The sequence below is a fragment of the Oncorhynchus tshawytscha genome, linkage group LG10, assembly GCF_018296145.1.
Source record: "Oncorhynchus tshawytscha isolate Ot180627B linkage group LG10, Otsh_v2.0, whole genome shotgun sequence".
In the NCBI taxonomy this organism is placed as follows: domain Eukaryota; kingdom Metazoa; phylum Chordata; class Actinopteri; order Salmoniformes; family Salmonidae; genus Oncorhynchus; species Oncorhynchus tshawytscha.
Window position 1 is genome coordinate 74,732,640 of NC_056438.1, and position 18,033 is coordinate 74,750,672.

Genomic DNA, 18,033 nt, shown 5'->3' on the forward strand with positions numbered 1-18,033 from the left:
CTCTCTCTCTCTCTCTCTCCTCTCCTTTTCTGACATTGGGGCTAATTCCAGGATGGGGTGGTTTGGTGCCATACTGCTTGAGACTCAGGGGGATGGGCTGTGAGCTAACGATGTTTGACAAGCAGAGAGAGGGTGAGGGGGGTTGAGGGGGATTGAGAAATATACGGAGAATCAGTTTGTTTGTGATAGGAGTCAGGGTGGGGCCAGCATTCAGTACATCAGTGTTTCTTAAGTTCTAGGTAAAAAACACTTTTAGGAAACAGAATTGGGAAACACAGGGTTGGAAAATACTGCAATACTGTTGGTCCAAACCAAGTCAACAACTCTGAAAGGGCCAATCTTAGATTTATTCATTTGTGGTACATCCAATTTATAATATATAGGCATTGATTTGAATATAACTTCTGAATAACAGGTTCAAAGACTATCCTAATATAGTTGCTTCAAAGGCAGACCAAACCCAATCTCTCTTATGCAGTGAATCAACATGATGAATCAACCAAACTCAATCTCTCTTATGCAGTGAATCAACCAAACTCAATCTTTCTTATGCAGTGAATCAACATGATGAATCAACCAAACCCAATCTCTCTTATGCAAGGATGAATCAATCAGGTAGCCTAGTGGTTAGAGCGTTGAGTCAGTAACTGAAAGGTTGTTGGATCAAATCCCCAAGCTGTCAAAGTACAAATCTGTCTTTCTGCCCCTGAACAAGGCAATTAACCCACTGTTCCTAGGCAGTCATTGTAAATAAGAATTTGTTCTTAACTGACTTGCCTGGTTAAATAAAGGTTAAATAAAAAAGTAATCAACAGGATGACTCAACCAAACCCAAGAGGAGGACAGCTGAAGAGAGAGGGTAGAGAAGGTGTGTTGCTGTGTGCTGGATGAAATATGAAGATGTTGCCACAATGTTTAGCTGTGTTTCTGACCCATATCTAAGCATCAGCACAAGCATGACAGCCGACTTCATCATGGATGGTATCATTAGACTGTAGCAGGTTTACTGTGACTTATCTTGTTTATTCACTTGTTCTCTGTGCTTTTAATCTGTAAATCACCCATTTGTCGCATCAGGATTCGCCTTTGAGGCCTTATGGTGGATATTACTCCTAGAGAGATGACAGGAATGTGATACGGAAGGAGAGACAGTTGGTTTTAAAACTGAGGAGTGGGCTGGGGCTGGTTGAATAGATGGGAAGAAAGGTTGACGGAAGGGCAGACTGTTGAAAGAGGACTGAAGGGAAGGGCAGACTGTTGAAAGAGGACTGAAGGGAAGGGCAGACTGTTGAAAGAGGACTGAATGGAAGGGCAGACTGTTGAAAGAGGACTGAAGGGAAGGGCAGACTGTTGAAAGAGGACTGAAGGGAAGGGCAGACTGTTGAAAGAGGACTGAAGGAAACATATGAGGAGAGAAAGACAGATGGAGGAAGGTGGAAAAGTGAGAAAGAGACAGATGGATGGGGAGGAAAGGGGCGAAAATGAAAATGGAGAAATGAAAGGGATATTTTTCACTGTCTGTTCTTGGGACAGTGTTTATTAGCTTGATCTATTTTATCTCTGAGCCTGAAGCCCTCTCACCTCACCTCTTCTCTCTCTCTCTCTCTCTCTCTGTCACCTCACCTCACCTCTTCTATCTCTCTCTCTCTCTCTCTCTCCCTCACCTTACCTCTTCTCTCTCCCTCACTCTCTCTTTCTCTCTCTCTCTCTCTCTTTCTCTCTCTCTCTCTCTCCCTCACTCTCTCTTTCTCTCCCTCCCCTTACCTCTTCTCTCTCCCTCCCTCACTCTCTCTTTTCTCTCTCTCTCTCTCTCTTTCTCTCTCTCTCTCTCTCCCTCACTCTCTCTTTCTCTCCCTCCCCTTACCTCTTCTCTCTCCCTCCTCTCTCTCTCTCTCCCTCCCTCACTCTCTCTTTCTCCCCTTACCTCTTCTCTCTCCCTCCCTCTCTCTCTCTCTCTCTCCCTCCCCTTGCCTCTCTCTCCCTCCCCTTGCCTCTCTCTCTCTCCCTCTCCCTTGCCTCTCTCTCTCCCTCCCCTTGCCTCTCTCTGTCCCTCCCTTGCCTCTCTCTCCCTCCCCCCCCTTGCCTCTCTCTCTCCCTCCCCTTGCCTCTCTCTCTCCCTCCCCCTGCCTCTCTCTCTCCCTCCCCTTGCCCTCTCTCTCTCCCTCCCCTTGCCTCTCTCTCTCCCTCCCCTTGCCTCTCTCCCTCCCCTTGCCTCTCTCTGTCCCTCCCCTTGCCTCTCTCTCTCTCCTCCTTGCCTCTGCCTCTCTCTCCCTCCCCTTGCCTCTCTCTCTCCCTCCCCTTCTCTCTCTTCTCTCCCCCTGCCCCCTTGCCTCTCTCTCTCCCTCCCCTTGCCTCTCTCTCCCTCCCCTTGCCTCTCTCTCTCCCTCCCTTGCCTCTCTCTCTCCCTCCCTCCCCTTGCCTCTCTCTCTCCCCTCCCCTTGCTCTCTCTCTCTCCCTCTCCCTCCCCTTGCCTCTCTCTCTCCCTCCCCTTGCCTCTCTCTCTCCCTCCCCCTTGCCTCCCTCTCTCTCTCCCTCCCCTTGCCTCTCTTCTCTCCCCCCCCTTGCCTCTCTCTCTCTCCCTCCCCTTGCCTCTCTCTCTCCCTCCCCTTCCCTCCCCTTGCCTCTCTCTCCCTCCCCTTGCCTCTCTCTCTCCCTCCCCTTGCCTCTCTCTCTCCCTCCCCTTGCCTCTCTCTCTCCCTCCCCTTGCCTCTCTCTCTCCCTCCCCTTGCCTCTCTCTCTCCCCCTCCCCTTGCCTCTCTCTCTCTCCTCCCCTTGCCTCTCTCTGCCTCTCCCCCTTGCCTCTCTCTCTCCCTCCCCTTGCCTCTCTCTCTCCCTCCCCTTGCCTCTCTCTCTCTCCCTCCCCTTGCCTCTCTCTCTCCCTCCCCTTGCCTCTCTCTCTCCCTCCCTTGCCTCTCTCTCTCCCTCCCCTTCTCCCTTGCCTCTCTCTCTCCCTCCCCTTGCCTCTCTCTCTCCCTCCCCTTCTCTCTCTCCCTCCCCTTGCCTCTCTCTCTCCCTCCCCTTGCCTCTCTCTCTCCCTCCCCTTGCCTCTCTCTCTCCCTCCCCCCTCCCTCCTCTCTCCTCTCCCTCCCCTTGCCTCTCTCTCTCCTCCCCACCCTTGCCTCTCTCTCTCCCCCCCCTTGCCTCTCTCTCTCCCTCCCCTTGCCTCTTGCTCTCTCCCTCCCCTTGCCTCTCTCTCTCTCCCCTTCTCTCTCTCCCCCCCTTGCCTCTCTCTCTCTCCCTCCCCTTGCCTCTCTCTCCCTCCCTTGCCTCTCTCTCTCCCTCCCCCCTCTCTCTCTCCCTCCCTCCCCTTGCCTCTCTCTCTCCCTCCCCTTGCCTCTCTCTCCCTCCCCTCCCTTACCTCTTTCTCTCCTCCCTCCCCTTACCTCTCTCTCTCCCTCCCCTTACCTCTCTCTCTCCCTCCCCTTACCTCTCTCTCTCCCTCCCCTTGCCTCTCTCTCTCCCTCCCCCCCCTTACCTCTCTCTCTCCCTCCCCTTGCCCTCTCTCTCCCTCCTCCCCTTGCCTCTCTCTCCCTCCCCTTGCCTCTCTCCCTCTCTCTCCCTCCTCTCCCCTTGCCTCTCTCTCTCCCTCCCCCTCTCTCTCTCCCTCCCCTTGCCTCTCTCTCTCCCTCACCTTGCCTCTCTCTCTCCCTCCCCTTGCCTCTCTCTCTCCCTCCCCTTGCCTCTCTCTCTCCCTCCCCTTGCCTCTCTCTCCCTCCCCTTGCCTCTCTCTCTCCCTCCCCTTACCTCTCTCTCTCTCTCTCCCCCCTTGCCTCTCTCTCTCCCTCCCCTTGCCTCTCTCTCTCCCTCCCCTTGCCTCTCTCCCTCCCTCCCCTTACCTCTCTCTCTCCCTCCCCTTGCCTCTCTCTCTCCCTCCCCTTGCCTCTCTCTCTCCCTCCCCTTACCTCTCTCTCTCCCTCCCCTTGCCTCTCTCTCTCCCTCCCCTTACCTCTCTCTCTCCCTCCCTTACCTCCCTCCCTCTCTCTCCTCTGCCTCCTCCCTCCCCTTACCTCTCTCTCTCCCTCCCCTTGCCTCTCTCTCTCCCTCCCCTTACCTCTCTCTCTCCCTCCCCTTACCTCTCTCTCTCCCTCCCCTTGCCTCTCTCTCTCCCTCCCCTTACCTCTCTCTCTCCCTCCCCTTGCCTCTCTCTCTCCCTCCCCTTACCTCTCTCTCCCTCCCCTTACCTCTCTCTCTCCCTCCCCTTACCTCTCTCTCTCCCTCCCCTTCCCCTCTCTCTCTCCCTCCCCCCTTACCTCTCTCTCTCCCTCCCTTGCCTCTCTCTCCCTCCCCCTTCCCCTTCTCTCTCCCTCCCCTTGCCTCTCTCTCTCCCTCTCTCCCTTTCCTCTCTATCTCCCTCCCCTTACTCTCTCTCTCTCCCTCCCCTTGCCTCCTCTCTCTCCCCCTCCCCTTGCCTCTCTCTCTCCCTCCCCTTGCTCTCTCTCTCCCCCCCTTACCTCTCTCTCTCCCTCCCCTTACCTCTCTCTCTCCCTCCCCTTACCTCTCTCTCTCCCTCCCCTTGCCTCTCTCTCTCCCTCCCCTTACCTCTCTCTCTCCCTCCCTCCTTCTCTCCCCCTCTCTCTCTCCCTCCCCTTGCCTCTCTCTCTCCCTCCCCTTACCTCTCTCCTCTCTCTCTCCCTCCCCTTACCTCTCTCTCTCTCTCCCCCCTTGCCTCTCTCTGCCTCCCTCCCTCCCCCCTCCCTCCCTCCCTTCTCTCTCCTCCCCTTGCCTCTCTCTCTCTCCCTCCCCTTCCCCTCTCTCTCTCCCTCCCCCCTTACCTCTCTCTCTCCCTCCCCTTACCTCTCTCTCTCCCTCCCCTTGCCTCTCTCTCTCCCTCCCCTTACCTCTCTCTCTCCCTCCCCCTCTCCCTCTCTCTCTCTCCCCCTTGCCTCTCTCTCTCCCTCCCCTTCTCTCCCCTCTCTCTCCCTCCCCTTGCCTCTCTCTCTCCTCCTCTCTCTCCCTCCCCTTACCTCTCTCTCCCTCCCTCTCCCTCTCCCTCTCTCTCCCTCCCTCCCCTTGCCTCTCTCTCCCTCTCCCTCCCCTTGCCTCTCTCTCTCCCCTCCCCTTCCCTCTCTCTCTCCCTCTCCCCCCTTGCCTCTCTCTCTCCCTCCCCCTCTCTCTCTCCCCCCCTTGCCTCTCTCTCTCCCTCCCCTTACCTCTCTCTCTCCCTCCCCTTGCCTCTCTCTCTCCCTCCCCTTACCCTCTCTCTCTCCCTCCCCTTGCCTCTCTCTCTCCCTCCCCTTGCCTCTCTCTCCCTCCCCTTGCCCTCTCTCTCCCTCCCCTTCTCTCTCTCCCTCCCCTTGCCTCTCTCTCTCCCTCCCCTTGCTCTCTCTCTCCCTCCCCTTGCCTCTCTCTCTCTCCCTCCCCTTCCCCTCTCTCTCCCTCCCCTTGCCTCTCTCTCTCCCTCCCCTTTGCCCCTCTCTCTCCCTCCCCTTCCTCTCCTTGTCCCTCCCCTTGCCTCTCTCTCCCTCTCTCTCCCTCCCCCCCTTGCCTCCCTCTCTCTCCCTCCCCTTGCCTCTCTCTCCCCCCTCTCTCTCTCCCTCCCCTTGCCTCTCTCTCTCCCTCCCCTTGCCTCTCTCTCTCCCTCCCCTTGCCTCTCTCTCTCCCTCCCCTTGCCTCTCTCTCTCCCTCCCCTTGCCTCTCTCTCTCCCTCCCCTTACCTCTCTCTCTCCCTCCCCTTGCCTCTCTCTCTCCCTCCCCCTCTCTCTCTCTCCCTCCCCTTGCTCTCTCTCTCCCTCCCCTTGCCTCTCTCTCTCCCTCCCCTTGCCTCTCTCCCTCCCTCCCCTTACCTCTCTCTCCCTCCCCCCTTCTCTCTCCCCTCCCCTTGCCTCTCTCCCTCCCTGCCTCTCCCCTTCCCCTTGCCTCTCTCCCTCCCCTTACCCTCTCTCCCTCCCCCCTTGCCTCTCTCCCTCCCTCCTCCTCCCTCCCCTCTCTCCCTCCCCCCTTGCCTCTCTCTCTCTCCCTCCCTCTCTCTCTCTCCCTCCCCTTACCTCTCTCTCTCCCTCCTGGTTGTCACTTCGTTCACGCTGCGTTGAGAAAGTGTAAATTGTGTTTCTTTAAATATCTGTGCCTTCCTTAAACGCACAGCTGTGTGGGGCGGAGAGGAGCTTTTAACTCCTGTCTACCAAGGAGAAATCTCTCCACTTTCATGTCATTGTAACACTCACAGTAGTCAGTACAGCTCCTAGAGAGAGACAGGTTAGGTTTCTGTTCAGGAACATATCATATATGCTGCAAACCAGGGATAGTAAGCTGTGGTTGAGTCCCAATAATCTCTCCTGAAGTGTGCACTCACTTGCTCACTACCCCCACAAATGTAAAAGCACTGTATTAGTGCAAGCATGTGCTAGACTACAGGGAATTTCCATACACCAGTCACGAAGGGAAGTGAAAAAAGTGCACACTTTTGGAGAAAGAATTCAACCCCCTGTAGTCTACTCACTGAGGAAAAAGAGGAGTTTGAAAAGCAGGCGACTTATTTCCAGGGTAGGGGGGGAAGTAGGAGTTATTACAGCAATACTAAAGGAATTCTTAAAAGCGTGTAATGTTGTTTGCTTGCATTTCCTCTTTCATGTCCCGACCGGAGTTCCGCTACGGAACTCTTAGAACACACAGATGTTCTTCAAGAAGTAAAAAAAAAAAATCTGTTTCACCGTCGGTGCGAGGAAGTGATATCGGCTACGCTGTGGATTTAAAACTGTCTACCGCTGACAATTTCTGTTCTAATTAGACTATTTATAAATACCATATTTACAGAGGTGAGCAGCTTTCTTTGAGGCATGTCTGGTTCTATATTTGTGATACATTCCAAATGGCATCCTAATCCCTTTATAGTGCACTGGTTTTTCACTATAAAGGGAAGACGGTGCCATTTGGGACATAACCACATATACGTTTCTGGTCTTGTTCATTCTTCTCTGTAATTATTAAGGGGTATTTTGTGTCCAGCAAACATGAGACATTATAGGTAGTGCACTTTTGGTTCGACAGTGCCTCTTCCCCCTCAGGAGGTTGAAAACATTTGTCATGGGCCCTCAAATCCTCAAAAAGTTCTACAGCTGTACCGTTGAGAGCATCTTGACTGGCTGCATCACTGCCTGATATGGCAACAGCATCGCATTGTATCGCATGGCTCTACAGAGGGTGGTGCGGACAGCCCAGTACATCACTGGTGCCCGAGCTCTCTGCCATCCAGGACATCTGTATCAGGCGGTGTGGTAGGAAAGCCCAGAAAATCGTTAAAGAGTCCAACCACCCAAGTCATAGACTATTTTCTCTGCTTCCGTGTGGCAGGTGGTACCAGAGCATCAAGTCTGGCACCAACAGGCTCTTAAACAGCTTCTATCCCCGAGCAATAAGACAGATAAATAGCTAACTAAATAGCTACACAGACCATCTGAGTTGACCTTGTATCCTCATTGACCTTTTATCATTTAAATGTTTGTCTCTATGCACACACACAGGGCCCTATACACACACACACACACACACACACACACACACACACACAATCTCCATCATCTTCTCACTCACACATAGCATGCACGTACATTTATACTGACTCTACACACCCACTCACATACGAGCTGCTGCTACTCTGTTTATCTTAAATCCTGTTGCCTAGTCACCTTACACACAAATCTACCTCCATCACTCCAGTATCCCTGCACATCGTAAATATGGTACTGACCCTGTATATAGTATGCTTTCTTACTTATTGTGTTCTTCATATTTCTTTGAGTTTGCAAGAAAGGCATTTAACTGTACTTGTGCATGCGACATTAAAACACAGTATCATTAACTCTGGGGGTCCTCCCATTTCTGGTGCATGTAAAGCTTATTTCCTGCATTTCTACCCAATCTAATATAACCCATGGCCCTTCTAGCCGTCTCCATTTACCAGTGGCGGTAAAAGGACCCAATTCTCGTACTTGAGTAAAAGTAAAGATACCTTAATAGAAAATGACTCACGTAAAAGTGAAAGTGAATACTAATTAAGTAAAAGTCTAAAAGTATTTGGTTTTAAATATACTTAAGTATCGAAAGAAACTGCAATTGGTAAAAGTATAAATCATTTCAATTTCCTTACATAAAGCAAACCCGGATGGCATCATTTTTTTGTTTTTAAAATGTATGATAGCCGGGGGCTCCAACACATCATTTACAAACAAAGCATGTGTTTAGGGAGTGCCAGATCAGGGGCAGTAGGGATCACTACCAGTCAAAAGTCACTACCAGTCAAAAGTTTGGACACACCTACTCATTCCAGGGTTTTCTTTATTTTGACTATTTTCTACGTTGTCGAATAATAGTGAATACATTAAAACTATGAAATAACACATATGGAATCATGTAGTAACCCAAAAAAGTGTTAAACAAATCTAAATGTATTTTAGATTTGAGATTCTTCGAAGTAGCCACCCTTTCCATGGATGACAGCTTTGCACACACTTGCATTCTCTCAACAAGCTTCATGAGGTAGTTACCCGGAATGGATTTCAGTTAATTAACAGATGTTCTTTGTTAAAAGCTAATTTGTAGAGTTTCTTTCCTTCCTAATGCGTTTGAAACAATCAGTTGTGTTGTGACAAGTTAGGGGTGATATACAGAAGATAGCCCTATTTGGTAAAATACCAAGTCCAGATTATATCAAGAACAGCTGAAATAAACAAAGAGAAACAACAGTCCATCATTACTTTAAGACATGAAGATCAGTCAATCTGGAAAATTTAAAAAATCTTGTGCAGTCGCAAAAACCATCAAGAGCTATGATGAAACTGGCTCTCAGGAGTTCCGCCATAGGAAAGGAAGACCCAGAGTTACGTGGTGGAATATTCTAATCACGTGAGAGAGACTGTAATTTCTTCAAACAGTCATCTTTATTCAATGTCGATTCATTATTGCAGTAATGAAACCAGTCAACCCAACTGTTGGGCCGAGTAGCCTAACTGATAATGAAAAACAGATCTTAAATAGGACCTAAAAAAATGCTTAGTTAGCCTGGTTCCACTCCTCCCATAAGCCACCTTGGTCCATCTCCTGGTTATCTACACGGGATGTTATTTTACCCCCAACCTGGCTTGATTTCCCAGATGCCAGGAAGATGAGACAATGAGGCGTTGTTCTCAACTCTTCCAGGCTTTCTCTATCTCGACATCTTGTCTATGGAATGCCTGCTTTGGGCTGTATCACCAAGTTATTGTCAGCTCAAGCTATCTCTAGCAAAAACCCATTCACTTGACCATACGCCCAAACTAACTGCAGGAAGCTAGAGTGTAAACCATCTCTTTACAGACACAGAATTAAACAGAACAGAAATGTCCTACTATTTGTTAAGTATATAATCGTTAACTTGTAATATCAAACAAATCAGGAAAATAAATTCATTTTTCTATCACAGTTACCTCTTCTGCAGAGGATACGTTCATTAGAGTTACCAGCGTCAGAAATTGGCAATTAACTGCACCTCAGATTGCACATCACAGAGTAACAGACATGTCTCAACATCAACTGTTCAGAGGTGAATTTGGTAATCAGGTCTTCAAGGTCGAATTGCTGCAACAACAAAACAAACACTACTAAAGGACACCAATAAGAAGAAGAGACTTGCTTGGGCCAAGAAATACGAATAATGGACATTAGACTGGTGGAAATATGTCCTTTAGAGTAGAGAGTAAGTTAATGGATGATCTCCACATGTGTGGTTCCCACCGTGAAGCATGGAGGAGGAGGTGTGATGGTCTGGTGGTGCTTTGCTGGTGACTCTGTCTGTGATTTATTTAGAATTCAAGGCACACTTAACCAGCATGGCTACCATAGTATTCTGCAGCGATACGTTATCCCATCTGGTTTGTGCTTAGTGGGACTATCATTTGTTTTTCAACAGGACAATGACCAAAAACACACCTCCAGGCTGTGTAATGGCTACTTGATCAAGAAGTGGAATGGAGTGCTGCATCAGATGACCTGGCCTCCACAATCACCCAACGTCAACCCAATTGAGATGGTTTGGGATGAGTTGGACCAGAGAGTGAAGGAAAAGCAGCCAACAAGTCCTCAGCAAGTGGGAAGTCCTTCAAGACTGTTGGAGAAGCATTCTTCATGAAGCTGGTTGAGAGAATGCCAAGAGTGTGCAAAGCTGTCATCAAGGCAAAGGGAGGCTACTATGAAGAATCTAAAATCTATTTTGATTTGTTTAACACTTTTTTGGATACTACATGATTCTATATGTGTTATTTCATAGTGTTGATGTCTTCACTATTATTCCACAATGTAGAAAATAGTAAACATAAAGAAAAACCCTTGAATGAGTAGGTGTGTCAAAACTTTTGACTGGTGCTGTATATCTGAATGTTGGAGCCCCTAGTTATCTGTACATGAAAAATAAAATGGTGCCATCTGGTTTGCTTATATAGAAGGAATTTGAAAATAATTATACTTTTTACTTTTGATACTTAAGTATATTTTAAGCCAAATACTTTGACTTTTCCTCAAGTAAAATTTTACTGGGTGACATACATTTTCTATGAGGTTGTCTTTACGTTTACTCAAGTATGACAATTGGGTACTTTTTACACCACTGCTGAAGTAGTACTTTCAACTATTTTTGCTTAAGTACTCCACTGGTATGTAGAACAACAAAAAGTAAGCAAAAATGCACACAATTATCAAGCTAGGTATGAGATCATTATTAAATATGTTTAAGTGATTGATAAGACTGAACTAGATCAATGATAATTCAATAATCAATATGGTGTCTCACCTTGAACCAATAGCCTAACAAATGAGCATCTCTTACAGATAAAGTACAAAGACTTAACTTTTGTCTTTGTCTTTATTAAGAAATCCTCTATTTCAAATTTCAGCCAGACCGCCCAGCCAGCCTGAGCCGCATGCACGCCTGACCCCTACTAGTTTAGTCAATAACTCAACTGAACTCTCTCCCTGACCCCCACCAGTCTCAGTTAGTCAATAACTGAACTCTCTTCCTGACACCCAACCAGTCTCAGTTAGTCAATAACTGAACTCTCTCCCTGACACCCAACCAGTCTCAGTTAGTCAATAACGGAACTCTCTCCCTGACCCCCACCAGTCTCAGTTAGTCAATAACGGAACTCTCTCCCTGACCCCCACCAGTCTCAGTTAGTCAATAACTGAACTCTCTCCCTGACCCCCACCAGTCTCAGTTAGTCAATAACTGAACTCTCTCCCTGACCCCCACCAGTCTCAGTTAGTCAATAACTGAACTCTCTCCCTGACCCCCACCAGTCTCAGTTAGTCAATAACTGAACTCTCTCCCTGACCCCCACCAGTCTCAGTTAGTCAATAACTGAACTCTCTCCCTGAACCCCCACCAGTCTAGTCAATAACTCAACTCTCTCCCCAACCCCCACCAGTCTAGTCAATAACTCAACTCTCTCCCCGACCCCCACCAGTCTAGTCAATAACTCAACTCTCTCCCTGACCCCCACCAGTCTAGTCAATAACTCAACTCTCTGCCCGACCCACACCGGTCTAGTCATTAACTCAACTCTCTGCCCGACCCCCACCGGTCTAGTCATTAACTCAACTCTCTCCCCAACTCCCCAACAATCTTCCTTCCCATCTTTTTTTTATGTCTCAAGGGAAAAGCTTGGAAAACAAAAGCTTAATAAAAACACACATACACCTACACATTAACACACAGAAACAGTACATTCTATATATACAGTGGCAAGAAAAAGTATGTGAACCCTTTGGAATTATTTGGATTTCTGCATAATAATTTAAACATTCACAGTGTAGGTTGGTAAAAGTATGTGAACCCCTAGGCTAATGACTTCTCCAAAAGCTAATTGGAGTCAGGAGTCAGCTAACCTGGAGTCCAGTCAACGAGACGAGATTGGAGATGTTGGTTAGAGCTGCCCTGCCCTGTATAAAACACTCACAAAATTTGAGTTTGCTATTCACAAGAAGCATTGTCTGATGTGAACCATGCCTCAAACAAAAGAGATCTCAGAAGACCCAAGATCAAGAATTGTTGACTTGCATAAAGCTGGAAAGGGTTACAAAAGTATCTCTAAAAGCCTTGATGTTCATCAGTCCACGGTAAGACAAATTGTCTATAAATATAGAAAGTTCAGCACTGTTGCTACTCTCCCTAGGAGTTTCTGTCCTGCAAAAATGACTACTGCAAGAGCACAGAGCAGAATGCTCAATGAGGCTAAGAGGAATCCCAGAGTGTCAGCTAAAGACTTACAGAAATCTCTGGAACATGCTAACATCTCTGTTGACGAGTCTATGATACATAAAACACTAAACAAGAATGGTGTTCATGGGAGGACAGCACAGAAGAAGCCACTGCTGTTCAAAAAAAACATTGCTGCACGTCTGAATTTCGCAAAAGAGCATCTGGATGTTCCACAGCGCTACTGGCAAAATATTCTGTGGACAGATTAAACTAAAGTTGAGTTGTTTGGAAGGAACACAACACTATGTGTGGAGAAAAAAAGACACAGCACACCAACATCAAAACCTCATCCCAACTGTAAAGTATGGTGGAGGGAGCATCATGGTTTGGAGCTGCTTTTCTGCCTCAGGGCCCGGAGAGCTTGCTATCATCGACGGAAATATTAATTCCCAAGTTTATCAACACATTTTGCAGGAGAGTGTAAGTCTATCTGTCTGCATGGCTTCAACAGGCTTCTATCTGACATGGCTTCTATCTGTCAGTATGGCTTCAACAGAAGAAAATACACCTTCTGGAGTAGCTCAGTCCTGACCTCCACCCGATGGAGATGCTGTGGCATGACCTCAAGAAAGCGGTTCACACCGGACATCCCAAGAATATTGCTGAACTGAAACAGTTTTGTAAAGAGAAATGGTCCAAAATTCCTCCTGAATGCAGGTGTGATCCGATACTACAGAAAACATTTGGTTGAGGTTATTGCTGCCAAGGGAGGGTCAACCAGTTATTAAACCCAAGGGTTCACATACTTTTTCCACCCTGCACTGTTAAATGTTTACACGGTGTGTTCAATAAAGACATAACAATGTATTATTGTTTGTGTGTTATTAGTTTATACGCAGACTTTGTTTGTCCATTGTTGTGACTTAGATGATCAGATCAAATTTTATTCAGAAGTCCAGGTAATTCCAAAGGGTTCACATACTTTTTCTTGCCACTGTAGTTCATATCATAGGCCTAATAGTACAGTAGAGCTATTTTTACTTGCACACAATATAGCTGGGTCGCCCCGTCCTGCCCCTAGGGGCCCATGGCCCTGCAGCGCCCCAACCCAACACACCCCACTTTGCTTCAGGATCTTAGTGAAACATTCATTATTGGTTTCAGGTATGTTAGGTCAAGGCCAGAGTGACAACCAACAGTGCGGCAGACCCCCGGGGACCGGACTGAGCAGCCCAGCAGCTAGGGATCGCCTAAATAGATATCTCCTCTGATGTGGACATGTTTTCAATACAGACTCCTTTTGTCGTACAGCATTCCACAGGAGACATCCAGACCTTATGAAAGTTACCCAGTGTACCCTTTTAATCTGGTAATAAATCAAATCTAGTGATGCATAACCTGACATTTCTGCCATCCATTGTAGGAGGATAATGAACCTTCATATTAATGGTAATTCATTTCTTAGCCTCTATAAATACTAGGTTGCACACTTTCTTCTGATAACAGTCTCCGGTATCAACATTTTCAAGCAAACAAAAACTGGTACAAGGCAGAATCTGTAGACATGCTGAGATAAAAGAAGATACTCTTTGCCAGAATTCAGCCAGCCTTCACAAGACCATAACATATGCAAATATGTCCCCTTTTGTGTTTTACACCTCCAGCAAAATAATACAATTTCTAAGTGCATGATATTCAGTTTCACTGGCATATAGTATGTTCTATGGATGGTCTTAAACGGCAGTAATTTATGTGAGATTATATGAACATGATTGGGCATTCTAACATACAGTTGAAGTCGGAAGTTTACATACACCTTAGCCAAAAACATTTAAAATAGTTTTTTCACAATTCCTGACATTTAATCCTAGTAAGAATTCCCTGTTTTAGGTCAGTTAGGATCACCACTTTATTTTAAGAATATTAAATGTCAGAATAATAGTAGAAAGAATTATTTCTTTCAGCTTTTATTTCTTTCATCACATTCCCAGTGGGTCAGTTTACATACACTCAATTTGTATTTGGTAGCGTTGCCTTTAAATGGTTTAACTTGGGTCAAACGTTTAAGGTAGCCTTCCACAATTTTTTCAGAATAAGTTGGGTGAATTTTTGCCCATTCCTCCTGACAGAGCTGGTGTAACTGAGTCAGGTTTGTAGGCCTCCTTGCTCGCACATACTTTTTCAGTTCTTCCCACACATTTCCTATAGGATTGAGGTCAGGGCTTTGTGATAGCCAGTCCAGTACCTTGACTTTGTTGTCCTTAACCTCTCTTTGAGTACGGGGCAGTATTTTCACGTCCGGATGAAAAGCGTGCCCTAAGTAAACTGCCTGTAACTCAGGCCCAAAAGCTAGGATATGCATATAATTGGTAGATTTGCATAGAAAACACTCTAAAGTTTCTAAAACTGTTTGTGAGTATAACAGAACTGATATGGCAGGCGAAACTCTGAGGACAAACCATCCCCCACAAAAAAATGTTCAGCCTACCACTGTTTTCAATGGCTGTCACATTTATTATAAGGCGAAATCCTCCCAGATTGCAGTTCAGTAGGGCTTCCACTAGATGTCAACAGTATTTAGAAAGACTTTCATGTTGGTTTTTGGAAAAATCTGCCAGAAATGGTAGTTTTTCTAGGTGGCTCCCAATTTGGCTGTGGTGTTTCCAAGCCCATGGAAGAGAGAGCGTTCTTTGGCATTTTTCTTCGGTAAAGAGAATAATGATTCGCCGTCATACATTTTATGGTTTATTTGCGTATTAGGGCACCTAAAGTTTGATTATAAATGTTGTTTGACTTGTTTGGAAAAGTTTATTAGTAACGTTTGGGATTCATTTTGTATGCATTTTGATGGAGGGAAACTGGGTGGATTATTGACTGAAGCGCACCAGCTAAACTGAGTTTTTATGGATATAAAAAAGGACATTATCAAACAAAAGGACCATTTGTGATGTATCTGGGATCTTTTGGAGTGCCAACAGAAGAAGATCATTAAAGGTAAGGCATTTATTATATCGCTATTTCTGACTTTTGTGGCGCACCTGCCTGGTTGAAATATGTTTTTCATGCTTTTGTATGCGGCGCTGTCCTCAGATAATCGCATGGTGTGCTTTCGCCGTAAAGCCTTTTTGAAATCTGACACAGGGGCTGGATTAACAAGAAGTTAATCTTTATTTTGATGTGTTACACTTGTGATTTTATGAAAGTTAAATCATTTGAATTCTGTCATTTGAATTTCGCGCTCTGCAATTTCAACGGATGTTGGCAAGGTGGGACGCTACCGTCTTCCTGACTGATGTCTTGAGATGTTGCTACAATATATCCACATAATTTTCCTGCCTCATGATGACATCTATTTTGTGAAGTGCACCAGTCCCTCCTGCCGCAAAGCACCCCCACAACATGATGCTGCCACCCCCGTGCTTCAAGGTTGGGATGGTGTTCTTCGGCTTGCAAGCCTCCCCCTTTTCCTCCGAACATAGCGATGGTCATTATGGCCAAACAGTTCTATTTTTGTTTCATCAGACCAGAGGACATTTCTCCAAAAAGTACGATCTTTGTCCCCATGTGCAGTTGCAAACCGTAGTCTGGCTTTTTTATGGAGGTTTTGGAGCAGTGGCTTATTCCTTGCTGAGTGGCCTTTCAGGTTATGTCGATATAGGACTTGTTTTTACTGTGAATATTGCTACTTTTATACCTGTGTCCTCCAGCATCTTCACAAGGTCCTTTGCTGTTATTCTGGGATTGATTTGCACTTTTCACACCAAAGTACATTCATCTCTAGGAGACAGAACGCGTCTCCTTCCTGAGCGGTATGACGCTGCGTGGTCCCATGGTGTTTATACTTGCGTACTATTGTTTGTACAGATGAACGTGGTACCTTTGGTAATTGCTCCCAAGGATGAACCAGACTTGTGGAGGTCTACAGTTTTTTTTCTGAGGTCTTGGCTGATTTCTTTTGATTTTCCAATGATGTCAAGCAAAGACGTACTGAGTTTGAAGGTAGGCCTTGAAATACATACATAGGTACACCTCCAATTGACTCAAATTATGTCAATTAGCCTATCAGAAGCTTCTAAAGCCATGATATAATTTTCTTGAATTTTCCAAGCTGTTTAAAGGCACAGTCAACTTGGTGTATGTAAACTTCTGACTCACTGGAATTGTGATACAGTGAATTATAAGTGAAATAGTCTGTCTGTAAACAATTGTTGGAAAAATCACTTGTGTCATGCACAAAGTAGATGTCCTAAATGACTTGCAAAATCTATAGTTTGTTAACAAGAAATTTGTGGAGTGGTTGAAAAACGAGTTTTAATGACTCCAACCGAAGTGTATGTAAACTTCCGACTTCAACTGTATCTGTATCTTCATCAATAGCGTCTCCCAGGTCTTCCTCACATTTTTGTTTGACATATTTTATGTCATTGGGAAAAGCCTCTAACCCTTGCTACGGTTTGGAAATCAAATTTAGAGATTTGTCGGACTGCCTTAAAACAATTCCAATCTTTGAAATTAAGGGAAACTGATTAATAATGTTTCATTGCTATACTGACTAATAAAAACTCACATTGCGCTGAAAAACATATTTAATGGTTTGGCCTCTGGTTTCATTGTTTGATTCAGGTGTAGTGTGATTGAGGCAAAAATAATTGCTAACGTTAGCCAACTTTTCGCTAGCTCTAGTTCATGGTACAATGGTATGTCATCAAATTTACTTCTGTTGAAACGGGACAAAACAAAGGCTACAAAACATTTCCATACACACAACAGCTGTTAGATACTGCGACCTGACAGATAGCTAGCTAGAGACTAGCTAGAGCTGAACTGGCTGTGGTAGCTACTAGCTAGCTAGCTGCTAGTAGTTCATTCACTTCAGTGGAGATGGGATGAAACGTTAGCTAACATAACATGTCAGTTACACTACTAGCTTAGCACTAGGAATAAAATAAATAAAAATCTGTCAAACAGCGGTTACCTTGCCAGCTAGATCAGTCAACTTAAGAGTAGCCAGTTTCTGCTCTGCTAAGCTTTTACAACTCAGAGAAAAAGTGTGACACAGACAGCAGCCGCCTCTGTTCATCTCTCCCGTGCTGGTCCTATTTAGCCAGCCTTTCAGAAACTTTACCTTCACACTGTCTGTCCCTGTGAGGTCAAAAATGCAATTTCACAAAGTGTGTGTGTGGGGGGAGGGGGGTTCATGCCACCCGTCCCCGTCCCAAGTGAATGTTACTCCCATACTTCTCATCACGCCTCTCCTTCAGTGACTATGTCCCAAATGGCACCCTATTCTCTACATAATGCCCAACGTACCCCCCTATGGGCCCTGGTCAATGCAGGGCACTATATAGGGACAAGGGGTTCCATTTGGGAGGCAGCCAGTGAATGTACCTCGAATGATGTGTGTCTGGCTTGTCCGGCTGGTTATAGACTCATCAGTCTTACATAGAAAGCCCCATGGCTACTGCTGTGCCATTTATCATCCTATCTGTTTTCCCTCTCTATGGTTGTGTCTCCAAAATGTCACCTTATTCCCTATTTAGTGTACTACCTTAAACCAGAGCCAACAATAAACCCTACCTGTCCAGAGCCATTTGGGATACAACCTACCTGTCCAGGGCTCTGACAGTAACTGAAATGACCACCTCTATCTGACCTCTTTGTTTCCCTCTCTTCTCTGTGTTGCCTAGACGATGACCCCTTGCAGCCGGTGACCCAGGACGAGACGGCGTCTGTGGGCGGCATGGTAACCCTGACCTGCCGGGTGGCAGCGAGTGACAACTCCTCCCTGCAGTGGTCCAACACTGCCCAGCAGACCTTGTACTTTGGAGAGAAGAGAGGTGAGAGGGAGGGAGGGAGGGGTTTGTGTGTGT

The 18,033-nt window shown here is 46.6% G+C and overlaps 1 protein-coding gene across 4 annotated transcripts in view; it reads left to right on the top strand.

Moving 5' to 3' along the window:
• The window catches only part of cadm3 (cell adhesion molecule 3), a 113,461-nt gene that overhangs the window by 39,119 nt on the left and 56,309 nt on the right, over positions 1 to 18,033 (top strand). For all 4 annotated transcript variants that reach the window (XM_042329059.1, XM_042329060.1, XM_042329058.1 and 1 more), the window contains exon 3: positions 17,851 to 18,000. In XM_042329059.1, coding sequence (XP_042184993.1) covers positions 17,851 to 18,000 — 150 coding nt within the window. The remainder of the gene's footprint in view (positions 1 to 17,850; positions 18,001 to 18,033) is intronic.